The 18,449-nt window shown below is 36.1% G+C and overlaps 2 protein-coding genes across 2 annotated transcripts; both read right to left on the bottom strand.

The window, feature by feature from the left end:
- Positions 1-291: 291 nt before the first annotated feature.
- LOC127869778 (uncharacterized) lies at positions 292-1,718 on the bottom strand. Its single transcript, XM_052412438.1, has 4 exons — positions 1,479-1,718; positions 1,140-1,268; positions 820-986; positions 292-304 (listed from the first exon to the last, which is right to left on the bottom strand). The coding sequence occupies exons 1-4, from the start codon at positions 1,716-1,718 to the stop codon at positions 292-294; spliced, it is 549 nt and encodes a 182-aa protein (XP_052268398.1).
- A 3,371-nt stretch (positions 1,719-5,089) lies between these two features.
- Positions 5,090-17,714, bottom strand: LOC127869777 (uncharacterized). Its single transcript, XM_052412437.1, has 9 exons — positions 17,692-17,714; positions 16,427-16,538; positions 15,735-15,994; positions 15,223-15,277; positions 14,947-15,013; positions 13,330-13,466; positions 12,039-12,158; positions 11,807-11,875; positions 5,090-5,215 (listed from the first exon to the last, which is right to left on the bottom strand). The coding sequence occupies exons 1-9, from the start codon at positions 17,712-17,714 to the stop codon at positions 5,090-5,092; spliced, it is 969 nt and encodes a 322-aa protein (XP_052268397.1).
- Positions 17,715-18,449: the final 735 nt, after the last annotated feature.

The following is an 18,449-nucleotide window of genomic DNA, read 5'->3' as shown; positions in this document are numbered from 1 at the left end:
ACGAAGAATATAATATAAATTAAAATGACAGAATATGATGGCATACCATTTTCTTGATCATAATTAATTTTGGACCCCAGTTTTCGGCTACAAGAAATGCCTGTAGTAACCGCATGGAGTACAGTCCCACGGTGACGCTGCAAAATCAAGTTTATTACATGCATGTGTGTATCTGATATACGTAATACTTGTTACCGCCGTGTTCTATTGGCCTGTTTCGTACAGGCAATCGGCTACTTGCCTTAAATTAAGTACATGCAAAAGTTCGGATCATAAATCTGGAATGATCGTTTATGTGTTTTTGCTGCGATGTTCATAATACATCAATATTCAATAACACATTCATATATTCATAATAAATATACATACACTGATAAACGTAATTGATGGTTTTCCTATTTGTTACTATTATTGGTATTTATTTCACTATTTACTAATAGAAATACAAGGATATTAGCAGAGCTAGGGGATGCTTCCCGATTACGTTTTCACTCTTATTTTGACCGTAACCTTAAACCTACGACCCCGATTCATACAAGACATGGTATCATGTTGAGGGTAATATTAGTGTAAATTATTCAAGTGTACTGATGCCTAAACATTTTAATTAGTTGTACTTCGGAAACGAATACATCCCATTTAAAGCTTTTTTTTATATACAATGGCTCCTTAAAAAAGCGTCATACCGAAAACAATCTAAAATAAACGCATGTCGCCTTTGTAATGATAGTCCATATACAATAATATAAATTAGGTGTGTTATTGTATGATATCTAACAATAAATATTACACCGTGAGTATACATGATATTTTACAAACCTGTATACGAAGCGGACATACTGAAAGTCATTTCCTGAAAGCTTATATCTCATCGCAATAGTCGTGATTAAACAAATTTTTAAGACCCAGTCAAACTGACTCCACTGTGATCCAAACCAATATTTTATTCGACCCCAGAGCCCATCAGGCGTTATAATCTTGACACACTGGAAATAGAAACATAAAAAACGCATGTTTCCGTTTAAGCTGACAATGAATATTAGGGGTATTTAATTTGTTGTTGTTTTTCTTAGATGGAAGACAAAGCGGATGTTAGAGAGATAAGCCGTCAACATGTTGTTCAAAATAGACATGTGTACCTCTCTCGTTTCCTCAAAGGACATTGTGAGGACCCAGCCCCAGATTATGTACTCCTTGAAGGAAGCTTCCTCATTCAGGTCGACGATGATGAAGTAAGAGAAGCATATAATGAGAATCACATAGTGCAGCTGAAACACGAATTCAGTTTATATAAAAAACAATTTCACAAAACATAACACAGAACGGGAATAAAATTGTATATAATTTTGTCACGCCATCGAATAATGATATGTCATCATAATCTTGTGTGTTGCAAGCATGTAAAATACAATCCTTATTTATATACATTTAAAATGCTTGCGGTAAATAAAAGCCCCATCATATCATGCACAACTTACCAAGGTAAAAGAGAACACTGACAAAGGCGCTGTGTACAAATAATATAAGGCATCAGTTATGTGTATAATTCCCTCTTGGTTCTTGCGGAAAATACTAACAGAATACAACTGCGGCTTTGACGATTGATACTTTTTTAAATAAAAGTCAATTTTTCTCCGTTTCGGTTCCTGTTTCTGTTCCTTCATGCTCGGTTCCTGTTCCGATCCGTTCATGGTCATTTCCAATTCCGGCTCCTTCATGTTCGATTCTTCTTTCTGGATTCATAAAATACTTCAAAACATATTGGCTAGGTTTTCAACTTAAAACAATTGTTAACTTTATTAAAAATTGGAAATCTTTAATCACCGTGTACAGGACAGCTCGTTTTAAACATATGTAAATACTTCACCCTTGTTTACGCTTTTTGATTGAAATAACATATCAGTAATAGATCAATACAAATACACATTACAACATGTATATTAAACACTGTGATAAACCTTTGCAATTAAAAAGTAACCATATAAAACATATTGTTTAGTGTCAATACATTTATAAAAATTTAGTAAACCCAACCTGTTTGTGTTTCTTGCAGCACAATATATTAGTTTTATTATTCGTGGTGAACTTGATCAAAAATATGAAAATTGGCATGAAAAGCGCCAGGAGGACCTAAAACATAAACATCTAGTATATTAACGTCTACCGATGATCTATTTTATTTCATTTTTAAGTTGCAGATCGTTGGATGCCTTATAATATATTATTTAAACAAGGATATTTTTTTCATGAACTAGGCAAAGGGTTTAATATATTTATTGTTAGAAAATATAATGTCTTTGTTTCAAAAACGTTTGCTTTGTCTCAGTCGTGATTGGTTATAACATACATCGTTTAATAGAGTCAGTTGCGTTAATGCGAATCTCCCTGTTTGGATTCTTAAATGTTATTAAATAATAAAAAGTAAATAGAAACGAAAAAACGTTCACGAATAACAAAGAATGATACAAGATATGAATATTACGATCAGAAACAACTACCCTCACAATAAGTGCATAATTCGCCCGAAGTATTATATTGGCACAAAAGTGTGATTTAAATTCAAAATTGGCAAACAACAGAACTGTTGAATGTTTTCATTGGAATGATATAAAAAGACGTGTTTTATGTATTTATTTTAATATTTAAATCTCATTTTCCTGTATTGATATATGAATTTTCATAACCATCAAATTTATACGTATGGTAATGTTTTACTACTATCTATAAATTAAATTAAACAAACGACAATAATCCAACAAATATCGAAGAAGTTTGTTGGTTCTTGTATTCCGCACTTCTTCTAAAAATATTCTATGAACATAAGAAGTTTCATTTGAATCAACATTTTGAGTTATGGCCTGCACAACAAAATAGCACTCTAGTTGGGTTCTGCACAAGAAAACATTAAAGGTAACAACTTCAAAAACAGTGGAAGAGAGAGTTACAGTTCTTGCATTCTGCACATATCCACAAGTTATCTTTAGATCTACGAAGTTTCATCTTAATATCTTCAATTGCAATTTAATCAAGTATAGAGTGCGCACAAAACACTAATAAAAGGCAAACCTCTGATACTATTAAAGAAAAAGTGACGGTACTTTTATTCTGCACTTCCTTTCAAAGCTAAGAATCATTATAAGGCGTTTACATTTAAATACATGTAAGATTTTTCGAGTTATACGAAAACGCAGTATGTTGTTATGTTCTGCAAACACACAAATAAATACGCAAAGGGTAATAACTCCAAAACTTATAATAGGTATACAAATAAATGGTTCTTATACCAGACACTTCCTGACGATAAATCTATATTTAATTTTGACCCTTTAATACTAACGTATTGTTATGCACTTTGGCGTGTTCACAGTTCTTTTCCCGAAGATCTCTAACAATGGTCTGAAATGTGTACTATATGATAACGGGTTCTTAAAGTGTTCGTCTTTGGATATAAAACCATTGTGAAATTGAATTGTCATTATATTAAATTTATATTAATATTGTATTGCTTCATAATTCAATTTAAGTGATATCAGGTCATTTACAAGTGTGTGTATTTTGTTATTAATAACGGGCTACGCGTGGTGTTTGTCATATTTTTTATGGAAACCTCCCTTAAAAAAGGACTAGTGGATGGTAACAAGTGTATATCATTTTATATATATGGTGTTTTATTATTCCTATAGTCATTATTCCCTTTCTTTAAAAATCAAATGCTAAATAAAGGGAAACAATGTTATAATTATTTGGGGAATATAGAAAAGACATGCCTTTAGTTTAGACAAGTCATTAACACGAACCATTGATCAGTCAAACATAACCACAGTCTTTGCTTAAATGAGGTTGCTGTTAGAAACCAAATGTAACATGGTTTAAATCTCTACACAACCTTTGATTTGAAAAGCATTGATTCCACATAGAAATCCTTGATGATTAATTATTTAACATTTAACCAACTTTAATGCGGTGGTAGATTACACGATTAAAAAGAAAGACGATTACATATTGTTGCATTCACATCAATCATTGACCTACACAAATATGTTAAGCAAAATACCTTCCACAAGGGCATATCAACTGTAATATTTCCTCTCCAAATGATGTTGAGTTTCGTCTGACAACAATCGTGCCCCATAAACTCCATGAGGTAATTACTGTTCGCAAACTCTAACGGCCTTATTTTATCAAATGGTTTTTCGAGTGTTTTTATCAATATATCGTGGGCCTTCGTCTTGTCTGTCTTGTAACATTCTGTGAGGATAGCATTCGCTTTTCGTTCATAATCCCTACAAAATATAAATGTGTAGCAATTTAAAGTTCACTTGTGGTAAGCCAAACGGGTAAAACATCAGTAAACAATTTAACTCTTATAATTTTAGTCCATTTGGCATTGATTTCACGAACAAAAATAATTCCCCTGCAATACATTCCCATTGAGGCAATGCATAGGTTCAAAATTTACGTAATATATTACCATATTACATATTTTGTTATCTTTAATATATTTAAACGTGACTAAACCTGGCATGATTTCTGAGATCCGTTGACAGTTCTGATTCCAGACAACGTCCCGCTGTGTTTGCAAATGCTTTCAGGACTGAACTTGCAACCAAGGCTGTACCTATGATATGTAACTACAATATGGCCAAAAACTACAGCGTATGCGATCAATGTAATAATTGTCAAATTGAGAATTGCAAAATAGAAGAAAAACCTAGTATGTAGTATATGGTATGTCACTAACCAAGTTTGTCTTGACAATGTTTCCACATGAGCTCTCCAAGCCGTTGACGGTTAAATAGTATGGCAAAGAGGAAAAGGTCTACAAAACCAATCGGCCTTTTTTGGTCTGCGTTAATATAAAAATAACAATGAATATCAGCATCGACTTACATCACACCAAATGTTATAGGAATAAATAAAATGTGTCAATCACTATTTAAATTGCGTTATTTTGTTGTAAACGTAAAGACGTATGTAAACACATTTTCAATGGTAAAGTTAATAAGATATGAGTGTGCTCATGGCTTCCGAAACAAAAGAGCAAGCGTTCTTTAACTGATACTGGCAACTGCACTAGACTCATTTTATGTCATATATCTAACTCACCGGTATACGGGTTGCACATATTGTTGAGCTGAGCATTCAAGAGGTTTCCAAACCTCGACAACAGTGGAAATTCAGATGGCATTCTTGACCGAAATGTGTCTTCATTAAGCTATAAATGACATTAAATACTGTGAGAAATTTTGCCTAGAAATAACTACGCGTCATACGGTTTGATCCGTTATTTACTCTTTTTAAATCATATAAATAACAATGACGTTACCGTCATCGACGGTCGACGTTAACGCGCCACATGGCGGCAAAGCATGACGTTACATATTCTCAACATTCTGGGGGCCGCAAAAAGTAAAAAATAGAAAAAACAATATAACGTTTGACAACATCATCAAATAGTTATGTAAATTATCATTAAAAGCAAAGTAAATAGAACAGTCATTTCTAAATCATGCTTTTCGATCATGAATGTCATGTAAGAAAATAATTCCTGTACATGTCCTTTTCAATTATTTCGATTGCAATCAAAATCATATCACAATGTCACAACGTGTCTATTGGTACTCAATTCGATAAAGTCTTGCAATTTGGCGCGTCAACAATCCTTGGCTGGAACAAACAACTGCTGTGCATACACATCCATCGTTACCCGGAAGCAGCTGTTCCACGATCACGAGTTTCCTCTTCAAGCGCGGACCGTCGTCATGGATATGGACAACGTCTCCAACATGCATAGTTACGGATGTCAATGTTTCTGTCTTACGGTGCTGGTCACGGGGACTCACCAAGCCAACGTTTCCGGAAATGACTGACTCGTTGCGTGATGTTCTGGGCTTGACGTTTAACATCTGCATTATCGATTGAGTAACCGGCGTTGTCGGCGTCGTCGTTAACGTAGGGTAGTGACGTCAGTCGGCGACCATACATCAATAATGAGGGGGATATGGACCCCGCGTCGTTGATGTCTGCAGACACATATGTCAGTGGACGATGTATGTATGTATGTATATCTTTCGACCTACCGGTCAAGGATAACCCATGAAAGTGCAAGCACTTTTTTCAATGGGGTCCTTTGGTTTTTGCTGAAGAGACAGCAAGCAGTGCGATACCCTTGCTCTTTGCGAATAGATCCCTTGGTTAGTTGACGTGCTCAGTGTATAGCACCGATACACGCCAGAATTTCCAGGGTTTCATACCAGTACATCTCTAGTTTGGTGGGATACACTTGACGCATTTCTGTAATTTTCATTTCCCCGGCCGGGAATTGAACTGGGGACCTCTGGAATGGTGGAACAGAGTGTTACCACTCGACCACCATTAATCATTGATAATTAATGATCACCTCTATTTGCACGATTATGGTCTGTAACTCTTCCAAGGTGGCGAATGACCGACCTAATTTCTTCTTGACAGCTGACTTAGTATCACCAATAAGCCTCTCCCACCAGCCTCTTTACCAAGGTGCTCTTGTTGGAATGAACTTCCATGTGATGTCCATGTTAGAGAAATTCCTGTGAATGGATGGGGACTGTATTAACTTCTGTAAATGACGGGATGCGGCTTTATATGTACTTGCATTGTCAGACATAACAGTGTGTGGCATGAACTTTCGGCTCGCGAATCGTCGGTAACGTTCATAAACGCGTCTTCGGTCAAATTGGGTACCACTTCGAAGTGTACGGCACGCGTTGAGGCACAGGTAAAGAGGCAAATATACACATTCTTCTCACCTCCGGAGAATTCTCGAATAGACAATGCGCCAGTTAAATCAACGCCTGTTACGGCGAACGGTGGGCTGTCATCGACTCGCATTTTAGGTAGTGGCGGTGAATCCGGTGCTCGATATGCCGATCAAAACTCATCGACAGACCACGCACTTCCGGGTTACTGATATCACGACTTGTCGGATGGCCTGAATCAAAAGTTTCTGTCTCAGGAAGGTTACTGTTGCGTTTGTACCAGAGTTCTTAAGAGTTTCGTGTGCATGGCGTATGACACGCGTCGTGAAATGGTGTTTCTTTGGAAGTAGAAGAGGGAACTTCGTATCTTTACTGACAGGACCGTTATGAATTCTGCCTCTGCTTTGAATGCAATCTGCTTCATCTTTGAACACTTTCAGCTGCTTCACGATAGATGAACTACGGAAGCTTGAGGTGAAACATTGGAGCTCCGGTTGGAATACTTCTCTCTGCAATAAATAAATCAGCTTTCTTTCTCCATCTTTCAATTCTCGAGTTGATAATTCACCGAAGTACCTGTCTTGTATTTTCATGTGGCAATTATGAATAAATCGTCGAACGTATGTCAGCAATCGATGTAGTTTGGTTAATGAACTGTGTTCCTCGATAATTATAATAGACGTAATGGATGGCGTAAGCTGTGCTTCAGTAACGGTGAGCACGTATGGTTCGTTACTTCCAGTATGTAACATGTCGTTTCCGGCGATTTCTCTTTCATCTACCGGTTTCCATGACGGACAGCTTGATGGAGAACATAACCAGTCAGATCCTGTCATCCACAAACGCTTTTCCAATAAAGCTTTGGCAATGATACCGCGATTGTCGTGATGTTGGACAGTACTTCCAGTGAATATTTCCGGTGATTTTACAGATTTCGTTTACCCGTCTTGAAACGAATTTCTTAAGTGGTTTAGTAGACGAAGACCAGAACAGCACAATCTGGCTATCCGACCAGTAAATGATATCCTCAATGTTGAGAGATGATCGTTAATGGTCTGCGAGTCTCGCGCCCACTACTACAACCATAAGTTTGAGTTGTGGTAATGTGAGCTTTTCAGGTGTGCTACTCTTATTGTAATTGCGGGTGTTCTGTGTTTTTTTTCTTGCAAATGGTACTGCTGGACCCGAACATCGAAAGCGGCATTTAAGTCGTTTGCAATCGGTACTGATATTCTGTGTCGAGTGGAATGTCCCAGTCGATTTTTACCTTCCAAAGGTCCAACAATTTTGCCCTGACTGTCACGGGGCTAAGAAGTCCAAGCATGTCGTAATACTGGGCCAAATATTTCAGAATCAATCGTTTAAGAACATAATTCGTGGTAGGGATTGTTTTCTCGATCAAATATAGGGTGTCCATAGAAGTTTTCCATATCATTCCAAGGACCTTGACATCGATATTCTCTTCTTCTATACAACCGGAAGTGGCAACTTCTTTCAGATTAATGGTGTTTGATGTCCAAGATCTGAGAGTCATCCAACCATTTCAAGTCAACTTTCTCAAATCATGAAAAAACTGCATCATGTCTTCATCATTTCGAAACGCGTTATAATTTTGTCGACATATAAGTCCCGTTGCATGATAGCAGACGCTACGTTTTCGATGTTGGTACTTGTGTGTTTCATAATCGTTGCATTCAGAATAAATGGTGAACACGTGGCGCAAAAAAAAACTATACGGAATTTTAAAGGAATCAAACGGCTAAACGGGTTATTGGGGTCTTCTAGCCAGAAAACAAAGTGTTAATCCCGATCTTTCTCATGTAAGCCAACGTGTAGAAAAGCTTTTTCAATGTCCGTCGTCACAGCAAATTGATGCATTCTAAAGCGCGTTAGGATGGCAGTCAGTTCGTTAAGAATTCGCGGAGTTGACTGAAGGCAATCTTTCAGGCTTTGGTCATTTCTTGACTGTCTCCAGCTGCAATCATAAACGATTCTTGAAGGGGTAGTTATCGAATCTTTTTTCACTGCGTGATGGGGTATATAATGCACTGGATCCTGGGAATCGTCTGTAACTTTTTCAATGAAACCTCTTCTTTCTCGATCTTGTATGATTGAGCTGTACGCTTTTAGTATTTCCGGTTCCTGTCGGAGTCTCCTAATTGTGCTCTGTGATCTTCTTAAGGCGATATTATGGTTCGAAGGGAGATCCGGATTGTCGTCTTTTCATGGCAACTTGGCGACATATCTACCATCGCAGAACTCAATGCTGCTCGCCTGATATTGTTCCATCGTGTCCTGGAGATTCCGCTCAGTTGTGGAATCATTAATACCCATACTCTCTAGCGACAAAACTTTTCAAGGGTGGTATTAATCACATTTAAACTTGTTATGACGCTGATGACGTGATGCACAGATCGTTGAGTAGTGTCATACGGTATCGTTTCAGACAATAGGTATCCGATTTTCGACTTTACAGCAGTTGGGCCATTTCCGAGTATCGCACGATCTTTCATAATGTCCCAATAAAGGTAAGCACCAATAAGAAGAGAGATGTTTATGTGTCTATGTTCATGGATGGGATGGGCTAATTTCAGACCACGGAGATGACTAACTGACTAATTGCGGAAGTAACACAGTTCTCCATAGGGGCGGCAAACTTCGGTACTATAAGTACACGGATAGGAACCTTGTCTCCGCCGTCCGTCTGCAGACAAACAGTCGCGATTTCAACATGCTGTACTTGCTTGTTCAAACCACCGAATGCCGCAAGCTGAATTGTTTCTGTGTTTTCATGTGTGAGTTGCAACATTTGGGTAAACTCATCTGTGATAAACGATCTCTGCGTCCCTCGTCAAACAAGATTGCGGCGATCGAGGAAATCGTCTGTGATGAAACTGCAGTTATCGCCGTCTTCATGAGAATTGAAGTGTATCTACTATGAGCAGTAGACATGTGCAACACGGTCGTTTCCGGTATCTGTTATTTGACTTCCGGTACATCGCATCGAGGGTTCATCTCGTATATTGAGGTATAATGCTTTAAACCACAAACCTGACATAGGTGTTTTGATCGGCATAGCGAGACTTGATGACTTCCAAGGCAGTAAAAACACAGTTTCTTTTGTTTTACAACTGTTAGCCTTCTGGCTGCGTCCTTGAACTTGGAACAAGCTGACGGCTTGTGCTCATCGCTTCAAAATTGGCATCGCACTTCAATATGTTTATTTTGTGAGGTGTGCGGCTTCATCTGTATTTTATTCCTTGATTTAAACGGTGAAGCTTTGTAGAATGTGCTAGCTGACCCGAATGCCGATCCTTGATTTGCATTTAGTCCGGCTTCGGCAATTTCAATCTCACGAAATATCGCAAAACGCAATTCTCTGAGAATCCAGTTTCAGTCGCCGTGTTCGCGCGCTAAATGTTTGCGTACTTCCTCCAAGAGTTTATCGATGATAATGGGTACTAGCAACCCAACATATGTTGTTTGATCCTGTCCCAACGATTTAATCCTTCGAATAAACGTTTTCATTTTATAATAGAATTGTCTGTATGGAATGAATTCGTTGACGTTGGTAATTGCACAAGGGCCTACATAGTGGCATGAATGATTTTGAGAGATTGTCCATATCTCTGTCGCAACAGATTAATGGCCTTGTGTTAGTTAGCATTTGTAAGCGAAAACCCTTCTATAGTCATAACAGCATCATGTTCCAGTTAGGATTCAAATAACTGAACTTCTGAACATCAATTTAACTCGGATTGAAATGAACTGTCGTTTCAAACGAATCCCAAAATGTTTGCCAATTCAATATGTTGCCATCAATTGACGGGAGAGTCAATTTTGGAAGTCTGTGAAACTACAAGTATTTGAATGAAAACCCGAACTTACAGTTGGAGTGACGGCTTGCGGAGGATATCTAGCATACCAGTTGCAGTTTAATAAAGACGAGTGACCGGCGGGATAAACGGGCTGTCCAGTAGGCGCTGCGGTGGATGTATCCTAGAAGGCAACTCAATGGAAGGCGACTGTAGCTTACGAGGTGTGATCAAGGACGTCGGGGGTACCCAAGATGGCGCTATGGCGAAAATCGTAGATTTCTCTTATTTTGCGGTTTCGAAACTTTGTGGAAGCCATACTGGCGTATTGGTGGAAGTCGGTAGTGACCAAGTCTGCGTGGTTGCGGAGTTTTGCGGTAGTCCAGTAACTTCCCCGACAGTAGTTGGTTGTAGCCCTTAGGTCGCGTGTGCGGTGGAATTCGACGAAAGTTCAAATAGTGCTTCGGCGGATGTTGGGGATACAGGCGTGTTCTCATCAGTGGTGACTAACGCCGACGGCAGACCGGGGTGGTCAACAGTTTTATTGTTCTTGTCTTCGGAAATAAACTCTTTCTTTAATTTCTGTAACTTACGTTTAAGCTGATTCGTGTACGTCGCTGTTTCCATCATCTCTTCGGGAATTTTGTCAACTTCTGTTTGACTTAAAATCTTCTCATCAATCGCTTTTAACGAGTCCAATGCTTCTGAAATGTTGTTCAAAATCATCTTGATGGAGTCACGATCATTCTCATCTTTTGCAGTCTGTAATTCTTCAAGTTCATGTGCGATGATTGCTCGACTCCCATTCCGGATAGACAATAGTTTCTGTAAATCTTGTTTCATTGTCAGTTTTCGTAACGGCACCATAATTTGTGAGAAATGTTCTACGCGTCATAACGGTTCGATCCTTTGGTTTCACTATTTAAATAATAACAATTACAACGACGTCACCGTCATCGACTGCCGACGTTAACGCGCCACATGGCGGCAAAGCATGACGTTACATATTATCAACAATTACAGTTTCTGATACATTAAAAGTAACTAACAGAATACAAAAAATAACATATATTTACGTTTTAAGTTTTTTATTTTTATACAATTAAAAAAAATGTGTTTTTTTGTAAACAAACATGTCAAACTGGGATAACAGGTAATAAATTGGTCAAGTAAAAAATCCATTTGGATTCATCCGTTCATTTATTTCACTTGAAACCCCGTATGTTATGTCTACGAACACGTGCTAGTTTTTACCTGTGTCCAGTGCAGCTGTTTTTGAATAAACAGTTTCATTGGGTCACTTACTGCATTGCCACCCAGCACCTTTGGTAAAGAAAAAATGAAAGAATAACACTATTACAAGTTTACACCAATGCGACTATGTTTTCCTGAGCAGTGCAAATATGTTCTCCTTAACAGCAATTGACTACATTAATGTCTTACTAAAGGCAATCTTTAAAAGCTTCTTTGAAGATTGACGACTTACATCGCTATATACTTTCTCCAAACCTTCGTAGTTTACGTTCAGTTCTGTTCGAAGCAGCAGTTCGACAAAGTCCGCTTGATCATTGCCCAATGTTTCCAACAGGGTATCAGCAAGTGTGACCTGGAAATAATAACTATGCTTGTCAGATCTTTGGCATTTGAGCGACACGAGTTTTAAGGAAAAAAATCTAATATGTATAGACATTAAAAACGGCTTTTTAAATAATGCGGATACACTATAAAATGTAGTTTACGTGAGCTTAAGTATAATAACCATTAAAACATATTTTCCCATTTCTAAAAGATTGTAATTCTATACTATGCATAAATAACCGAACTTAGCATGATGCACTATGGTGGTTGATTTCAGCCATATCGTTCTTGTGTGTTTTCCGCTTCGAAAGGCGTTAACACGACAACTTTCCAGATCGCCAAATATACATGTCGAAACAACAAGTGAAGATACTGTCCATTTTGGCCTGTCCGCGTGTTGGCGACTTTCAAGCCCACCAACGCATCATATCGACAATGTAAGAGCGCCAAAACAACACATATTTATACGCCATAACGACATAAGGACACATTAATCTCGCACGTTCTTGCAAGTTAATGCCTCCGATTTGTCGGTCTACCTTGTCGGCGGATTGAAAGGCATCAAAACAACAACATCAAAAGCACACCGATACGGCAATATAAATTGCGCATGTGATTATTTGTAAACACGGTTCGGTTTTGTCCGACCTTAAGTTCCACATAACAGCACAGTCTCTTTAACCAATTAAATTACGTCTAACAAAACGCCTACTCGGCAAATGTTTATTTCGATATAATCAAATGATTAGTATTGATACGGTTTTATTTAAACTAATAAAGATTTTTGAATACAAAAAAAATCAATAGTTAGTAATTTTTACTTCTTTTTTGAAGAAATATGTATCAACAATCATAATTTGTTAAAAATTAATATTCTAAGTTTCACATAGATAACAGTGGTTACAATTGAATAACTGTTTTAGCTGTCGTGCGTACATGTACGTTTTGACCCAAAAGGTACTGCATACATTGTGATCCGAATTCAAGTTACAATACATGCGTAATATACGTATAGTTTTTGAATATAGATGCTTAAACATCATTTCATTTAACTGTTGGAAAACACAAACATATTTAAACATACTTGTGTGCGATTTCCAAAACGTACTCATTACTTAATTATGATATCTTGTTCATCATGTGTGAGTTTTGTATTGCAATCATTTTATAATATTTGTTGTAATAATAAATTCGCTTACATTGGTCACATGTGTCAAAGATGTGATTTCATCGCGTGCAGACATCGGATCTGGAAACTGTATCTCGTTTTGAGCAAAATCGAATTTGTTCCATCTCCAAGCAAGAGATAGCAGCAATTTCGAAGTGCTATGGTGTGCTGTAAAAAAAAATACACAAGCATATTATAATAGTAGTATTATAGTAGTGTTAAAGTAAACAAGAGCTGTGTTTGTGAAAAACAAACCCCCCTACTGCAATGTGAAGCTATATCCCAATCGAAATCATAATTACAAAGTAAATGTTCATTGATATTTGATAGAGTTACGGGCCTTAAACAGGTCAATATTTGAAAGTGTTTAGAAAAAAAGTCAAAGAAACTGTTATTGTACAGTAAATTCCAAGACTCATAAATTCCTCAATTATCAATGAACAATAAGAAAACTCAGCCTTGTAAAGTATTATTTTAGAGAAATTGTTAAAGGGATCTTTTCACGGTTTGGTAAATTGACAAATTGAAAAAAAGTTGTTTCAGATTCGCAAATTTTCGTTTTAGTTATGATATTTGTGAGGAAACAGTATTACTGAACATTTACCACGGTCTAATATAGCTAGCCTATTATATGCATCTTTTTAAAAAACCTAAAATTATAAAGCGTTGCAACGCGAAACGATTGAATAATTTTGAGAGTTCTGTTGTTATCGTTTAAATTTGTGAAACTACGGAGATTGCTTATATAACGTATAAAACACGCCTCTCATGTATGCTTGGCAGGATAGCTCAGTGGGCTTATGCGTTTTTACTCCAGGACTCCGGGGGTCACTGGTTCGAGCCCTGCTGCGGGCTACATTTTTTTCCTTTTTTAAATGTTATTTTTGATTTTTTTACTGGAGCTTTTAAAATCCAATGTTTACATTTATCAATATAAAGCATTTAATGTAATGAAAAACTTTTAAACATGTCAAAATCTGTGAAAAAGCCCCTTTAAGTCCAAGGTCCGTAACTTCGTCAAAAATCAATGGACCGTAATGAAACCCGAACTTGATCTGTAAGTCATGTAGGTAGGCTCACACATCAAAGATAAGGTCAGTATCTGAGGGCGTTTCGGAATAAAATCGACCAAAAAGTTATTTTAAGAAAATTCCTAAGCCCAAGGCCCGTAAATTCGTCAAAAATCAATGGACCGGAACTAAACTCAAGCTTGATCTGTAAGTCATGCAGGTAGGCTCACGTACCAAAAATCAGGTCAATATCAGCTAACGGTTATAAAAATAGTCCGGAAACTGTTATTATAAGAGGATCGTAACTTCGCAAAAAATCGATGAACCGAAACGAAACACAAACTTTATATGTACGTTATGCAAGTAGACTCACAACCGAAAAATCACGTAAATAACTAAAAACGTTAAGGAAAAAACTCCGGACACGGAACGCCGGACGGACGGGCAGACGGACGGACGGACAGTGCGACTGCTATATGCCACCATACCGTGGGGATAAAAACACATTATGTGAAATCAGAATTGCTTAAACCAAATTACAATTGTTGCGAAATTGTGTGTGTATAATTAAATATTTGAAACGTATAGGGTATACCATTTTGATGTTTGTAATTTCATTGAACCAAAGAAGATATTACCTTTCTTGAGAGCTAATAGAATGGCATATTGTATGTCAGTCGTTTCTGATTGAGAGTAAATGTTTACCTGTAAATAAAAGTAGAAAAGTAATAACTTCTACTACTTCTACTACTACTTGTCTTCTACCCTTCTACTAATACTACTAATACTAATACTACTAATTCTTATAACTAAAATACTAATAATGTATTTATAATAATTACATTATTACAAATAAATTCTTTATTTAAATCAAATTGAATTTGTGAATTTTATTTGATGACTAGCTTTCTTACATATTTTGTTTCTTCGAGAATGTCTTTGAGCAAATGGACGCATTCTTCTTTGGCACTGCAACAGACATTGCTTCACTGGAAGACTATATAAACTGTACAAACCTTAATAATGATGCACTATTATACCAGAGTCATCGCTTTAAATGGAAAGACTACAAGGTATGTATTTGGTATATATGACAAAACGTGTGGTACGCCTCTGTAATTATTGATGTTAAAATGATTCCCACATTTATACACAGTTGCTGTATTCTATTTGTAAAAGTATTTTTTGATCCGTAGAATCAGATATAAAAGCGAAACATTTGGAGAGTTACACAGTCTTCTGAGAACTTAGGAAATATAACTCAGAGTTGAATTATTTTAGTACTATTCATCTTTAATGGGTAAAAGGAAAGTGACGTATTGCATATTCATGCTTTATTAAGTTTTCAAACAGAGCATATATTGAGTGTATAGTGTTAAATTATATGGTATGTTAATAGTAAAGCAACTTTTATTTGTAAACATACTTGTCGGTCGAACGTTCATTTTGATTAATGCATGCTGCAATCAAGTCAGCTTCTGATCCCGATCCTTGTATGAAAACCACCGGGATGCCGTGGGTAACAGCGTAGAGTGCCTTCTTTAATACAGACACATCAACCCCGACAACAATCACAACACATCCTAAATTGTCAAGGTCCTTACGTTTGCAGTCAAAGCTTTCGACACCTCTCATTAGCAGGTAAGAGTGTTTGGTTGAGTGTACACTATTGTTGTCATCATGATCCTGTGAAACACACAAAATAATTGCAGGGTAATTTAAACTACACTCAAATGGATCCATCTATATAATAAAATGTTATATTTTATGTTTTGATTGAATAAATTGCTTCAAACGAAAAAACAAATCAATGACACAAAATACCATTTTAACAGAGCATGTAAGAATTTTAGACAATTAAAACAATGTAAAGCCCACCATTACATCACATTAAAGCTGTGCAATTGTGTTACTTCACAAAATTGCATAAAACAAACTATTTAAATGCTTGGATTAAGTATTTTTCCGATAAATAATCATGGTCAAAAGATCGAAACGCGATTCATTAAATGATACATGGGTTTTTGGGAAGTTGACCAATAAAATTGTCGATAACAATTGATCGGGAATAATGTAATACAATTTAATTGAATAAAGTAAACCTGTTAAGCGCCCTACCAGTACAAGAATGCCATCACCAAACGACTTTTCAAAATATTCAATTGGTTTCTCGTAAGCCTCGGAACTGCTTTGTTTCACCTCCAGGTACTCAACGGCTTCGTTTTCAGTACTAAAGCTGATAATCCACGTTCCTTAATACAAATAAAAGGCTAATGACTTGAAACAGCTATGGATCGGTTTTTAAATGGCGTCTAAAATGTTGTTGTGTTTATGTTATTTGTGTTTCAATATTAAAAGCATAATAAACATAAATTTACATTTACCTCTGCTATCTGCAATTTCACCAAGTGCTGTTAGCAAACGTTGATGGGCGTCATTAAGTTCTTTCCCTCTCTGTGATGTTTCGATAACAGATATAATGAGGTTGGCATTAGATGTTTGTATTTTATCGGTCTGGAAAGAAAGTATAAAAAATTTATTTGCATGTATATGTACATAACTGTCTATATACACTAGTTTATATTTTATTATTTTCTTGTCGGAAATAGACCAATGTAAAAATACAATTTGAAAAGATAATTACTCAAGTCGTACAATTAACGTTCCATGCAGGTATCATCTTAGATGAAATATAAAAAAGGATGTTTGTTGGAACTAGGTAGATTTTCAAAGTGAGCGAGTGAGCACAGACAATAATTCTTGAATAAAAACATAATATACATCAGGAAAAATATTAATTATATATGATCACAAATGCATAAAAATCCAAAATCTACCGAAACCAGGACAATGTTTTATGTAACGCTTTCCACCGTTTGCGTATACTGTAAAACGGTTATATTGGATAATTTGAATATTTACGTCATGACGTAAAACTAATAACGTCAATTCAAAGTGAAACAGTGAACAGTTTACATAATTTTCACTTAAATTTTTTACTGTTGGAAACAATTAAATACTGGTTGTTAATCTGTTGTATTTGCAGATCAAACACATGAGATGATAAAATAAATTGAACATTGTTATAATTTATTTTAATTTTCAGTTATGTACAATTTTTTTTTTCATTATCATCAGACGAGTATTTTTTACAATGGCGTTTCAAAGTCATGTAATGACGATGCTTACTTACAGTAAATAATTAAAAAATAATTTATACCCGGAGCCCGTTGCATGCATAATAAAAATTGGCATTGCGTTGTGATGACAAAATACAGTATTACTGATTCTTGAACCGCGTCGGATTTTTTTGCTACATAATTGTATATATCGGTGATTGTCTTGATCGATCGTTTTAGGGAAACGACGAGTGCAAAGCCTACCTCAACGTTCGTTTTGCTACCATATCATGGTTGTTTTGTATTACCTCTTCAATTGTACATGAATGATGATCCGTCCGCATTGTTAGACCTTTGGTTTCTATAGGATGTATACTAAAATGTAAGACATGTGTGTATGATAACATTGAACTTATTTTTGTAATACTTTTTAATCATTAAATAATTGCTGGAAATCAAAAAGCTGAACCATGTGCTCTTATTATTGAATAATTATGAATATTATAAGATCATACCAGGCAATTAAAAATTATTATGGGGCACATAATAAAATTGTAATATCTAAAACGTCATTTTGTTAAAACTATAGGTATTACCTTGACATTTACGGTAGATACGCAGTTCTTGTGCGCGACACTTAGTCTCTTCTTCACTTAATATTTGTGTAACTGTATTGGGATTTCAGAGCTCGGACAAGTCCTTTTCTGAAAAACAAATGTTTTATGTTTGTTGTAGAACCAATTGTGTTAATGTGTCTTATGATCAAAACTTATCAGATTAGTAAGATGTCCCAAAATTATATTTTTTTATAAATTAATGGGTTTATTACTGTACCGCATACATTTATTTGCAATTGTATATTTCTTTAACATAGTTGAATTTTTGGTTCTACTTCTTCTGAACTTTTATTCTAGATTGTTTGACTCATCAACGTTTTTTCTTCTTTTTCAGTAAGCTGGTATATACTCGCTTAAATGGGTGTTGCGCGATATTTTTATATTGGGGATATTGCAACCCTATCA

Source organism: Dreissena polymorpha, chromosome 2 (genome assembly GCF_020536995.1).
Source record: "Dreissena polymorpha isolate Duluth1 chromosome 2, UMN_Dpol_1.0, whole genome shotgun sequence".
Taxonomy (NCBI): domain Eukaryota; kingdom Metazoa; phylum Mollusca; class Bivalvia; order Myida; family Dreissenidae; genus Dreissena; species Dreissena polymorpha.
This window is presented reverse-complemented; position numbering and strand designations above follow the sequence as displayed.

Bases quoted from the DNA above. Each gene is read 5' to 3' on its own strand.
- LOC127869778 (XM_052412438.1), bottom strand. From the start codon at position 1,718: ATGAAGGAGCCGGAATTGGAAATGACCATGAACGGATCGGAACAGGAA. The intron at 1,269-1,478 runs GTAAGTTGTGCA...TTCGTGTTTCAG, and splicing joins CAGTGTTCTCTTTTACCTTG to CTGCACTATGTGATTCTCAT. The intron at 987-1,139 runs GTACACATGTCT...TTCTATTTCCAG, and splicing joins CCTTTGAGGAAACGAGAGAG to TGTGTCAAGATTATAACGCC.
- LOC127869777 (XM_052412437.1), bottom strand. From the start codon at position 17,714: ATGGTAGCAAAACGAACGTTGAG. The intron at 15,014-15,222 runs GTAAGAAAGCTA...TTTTATTTACAG, and splicing joins TTCTCGAAGAAACAAAATAT to GTAAACATTTACTCTCAATC. The intron at 5,216-11,806 runs GTAAAAACTAGC...TGTCATTTATAG, and splicing joins AACAGCTGCACTGGACACAG to CTTAATGAAGACACATTTCG.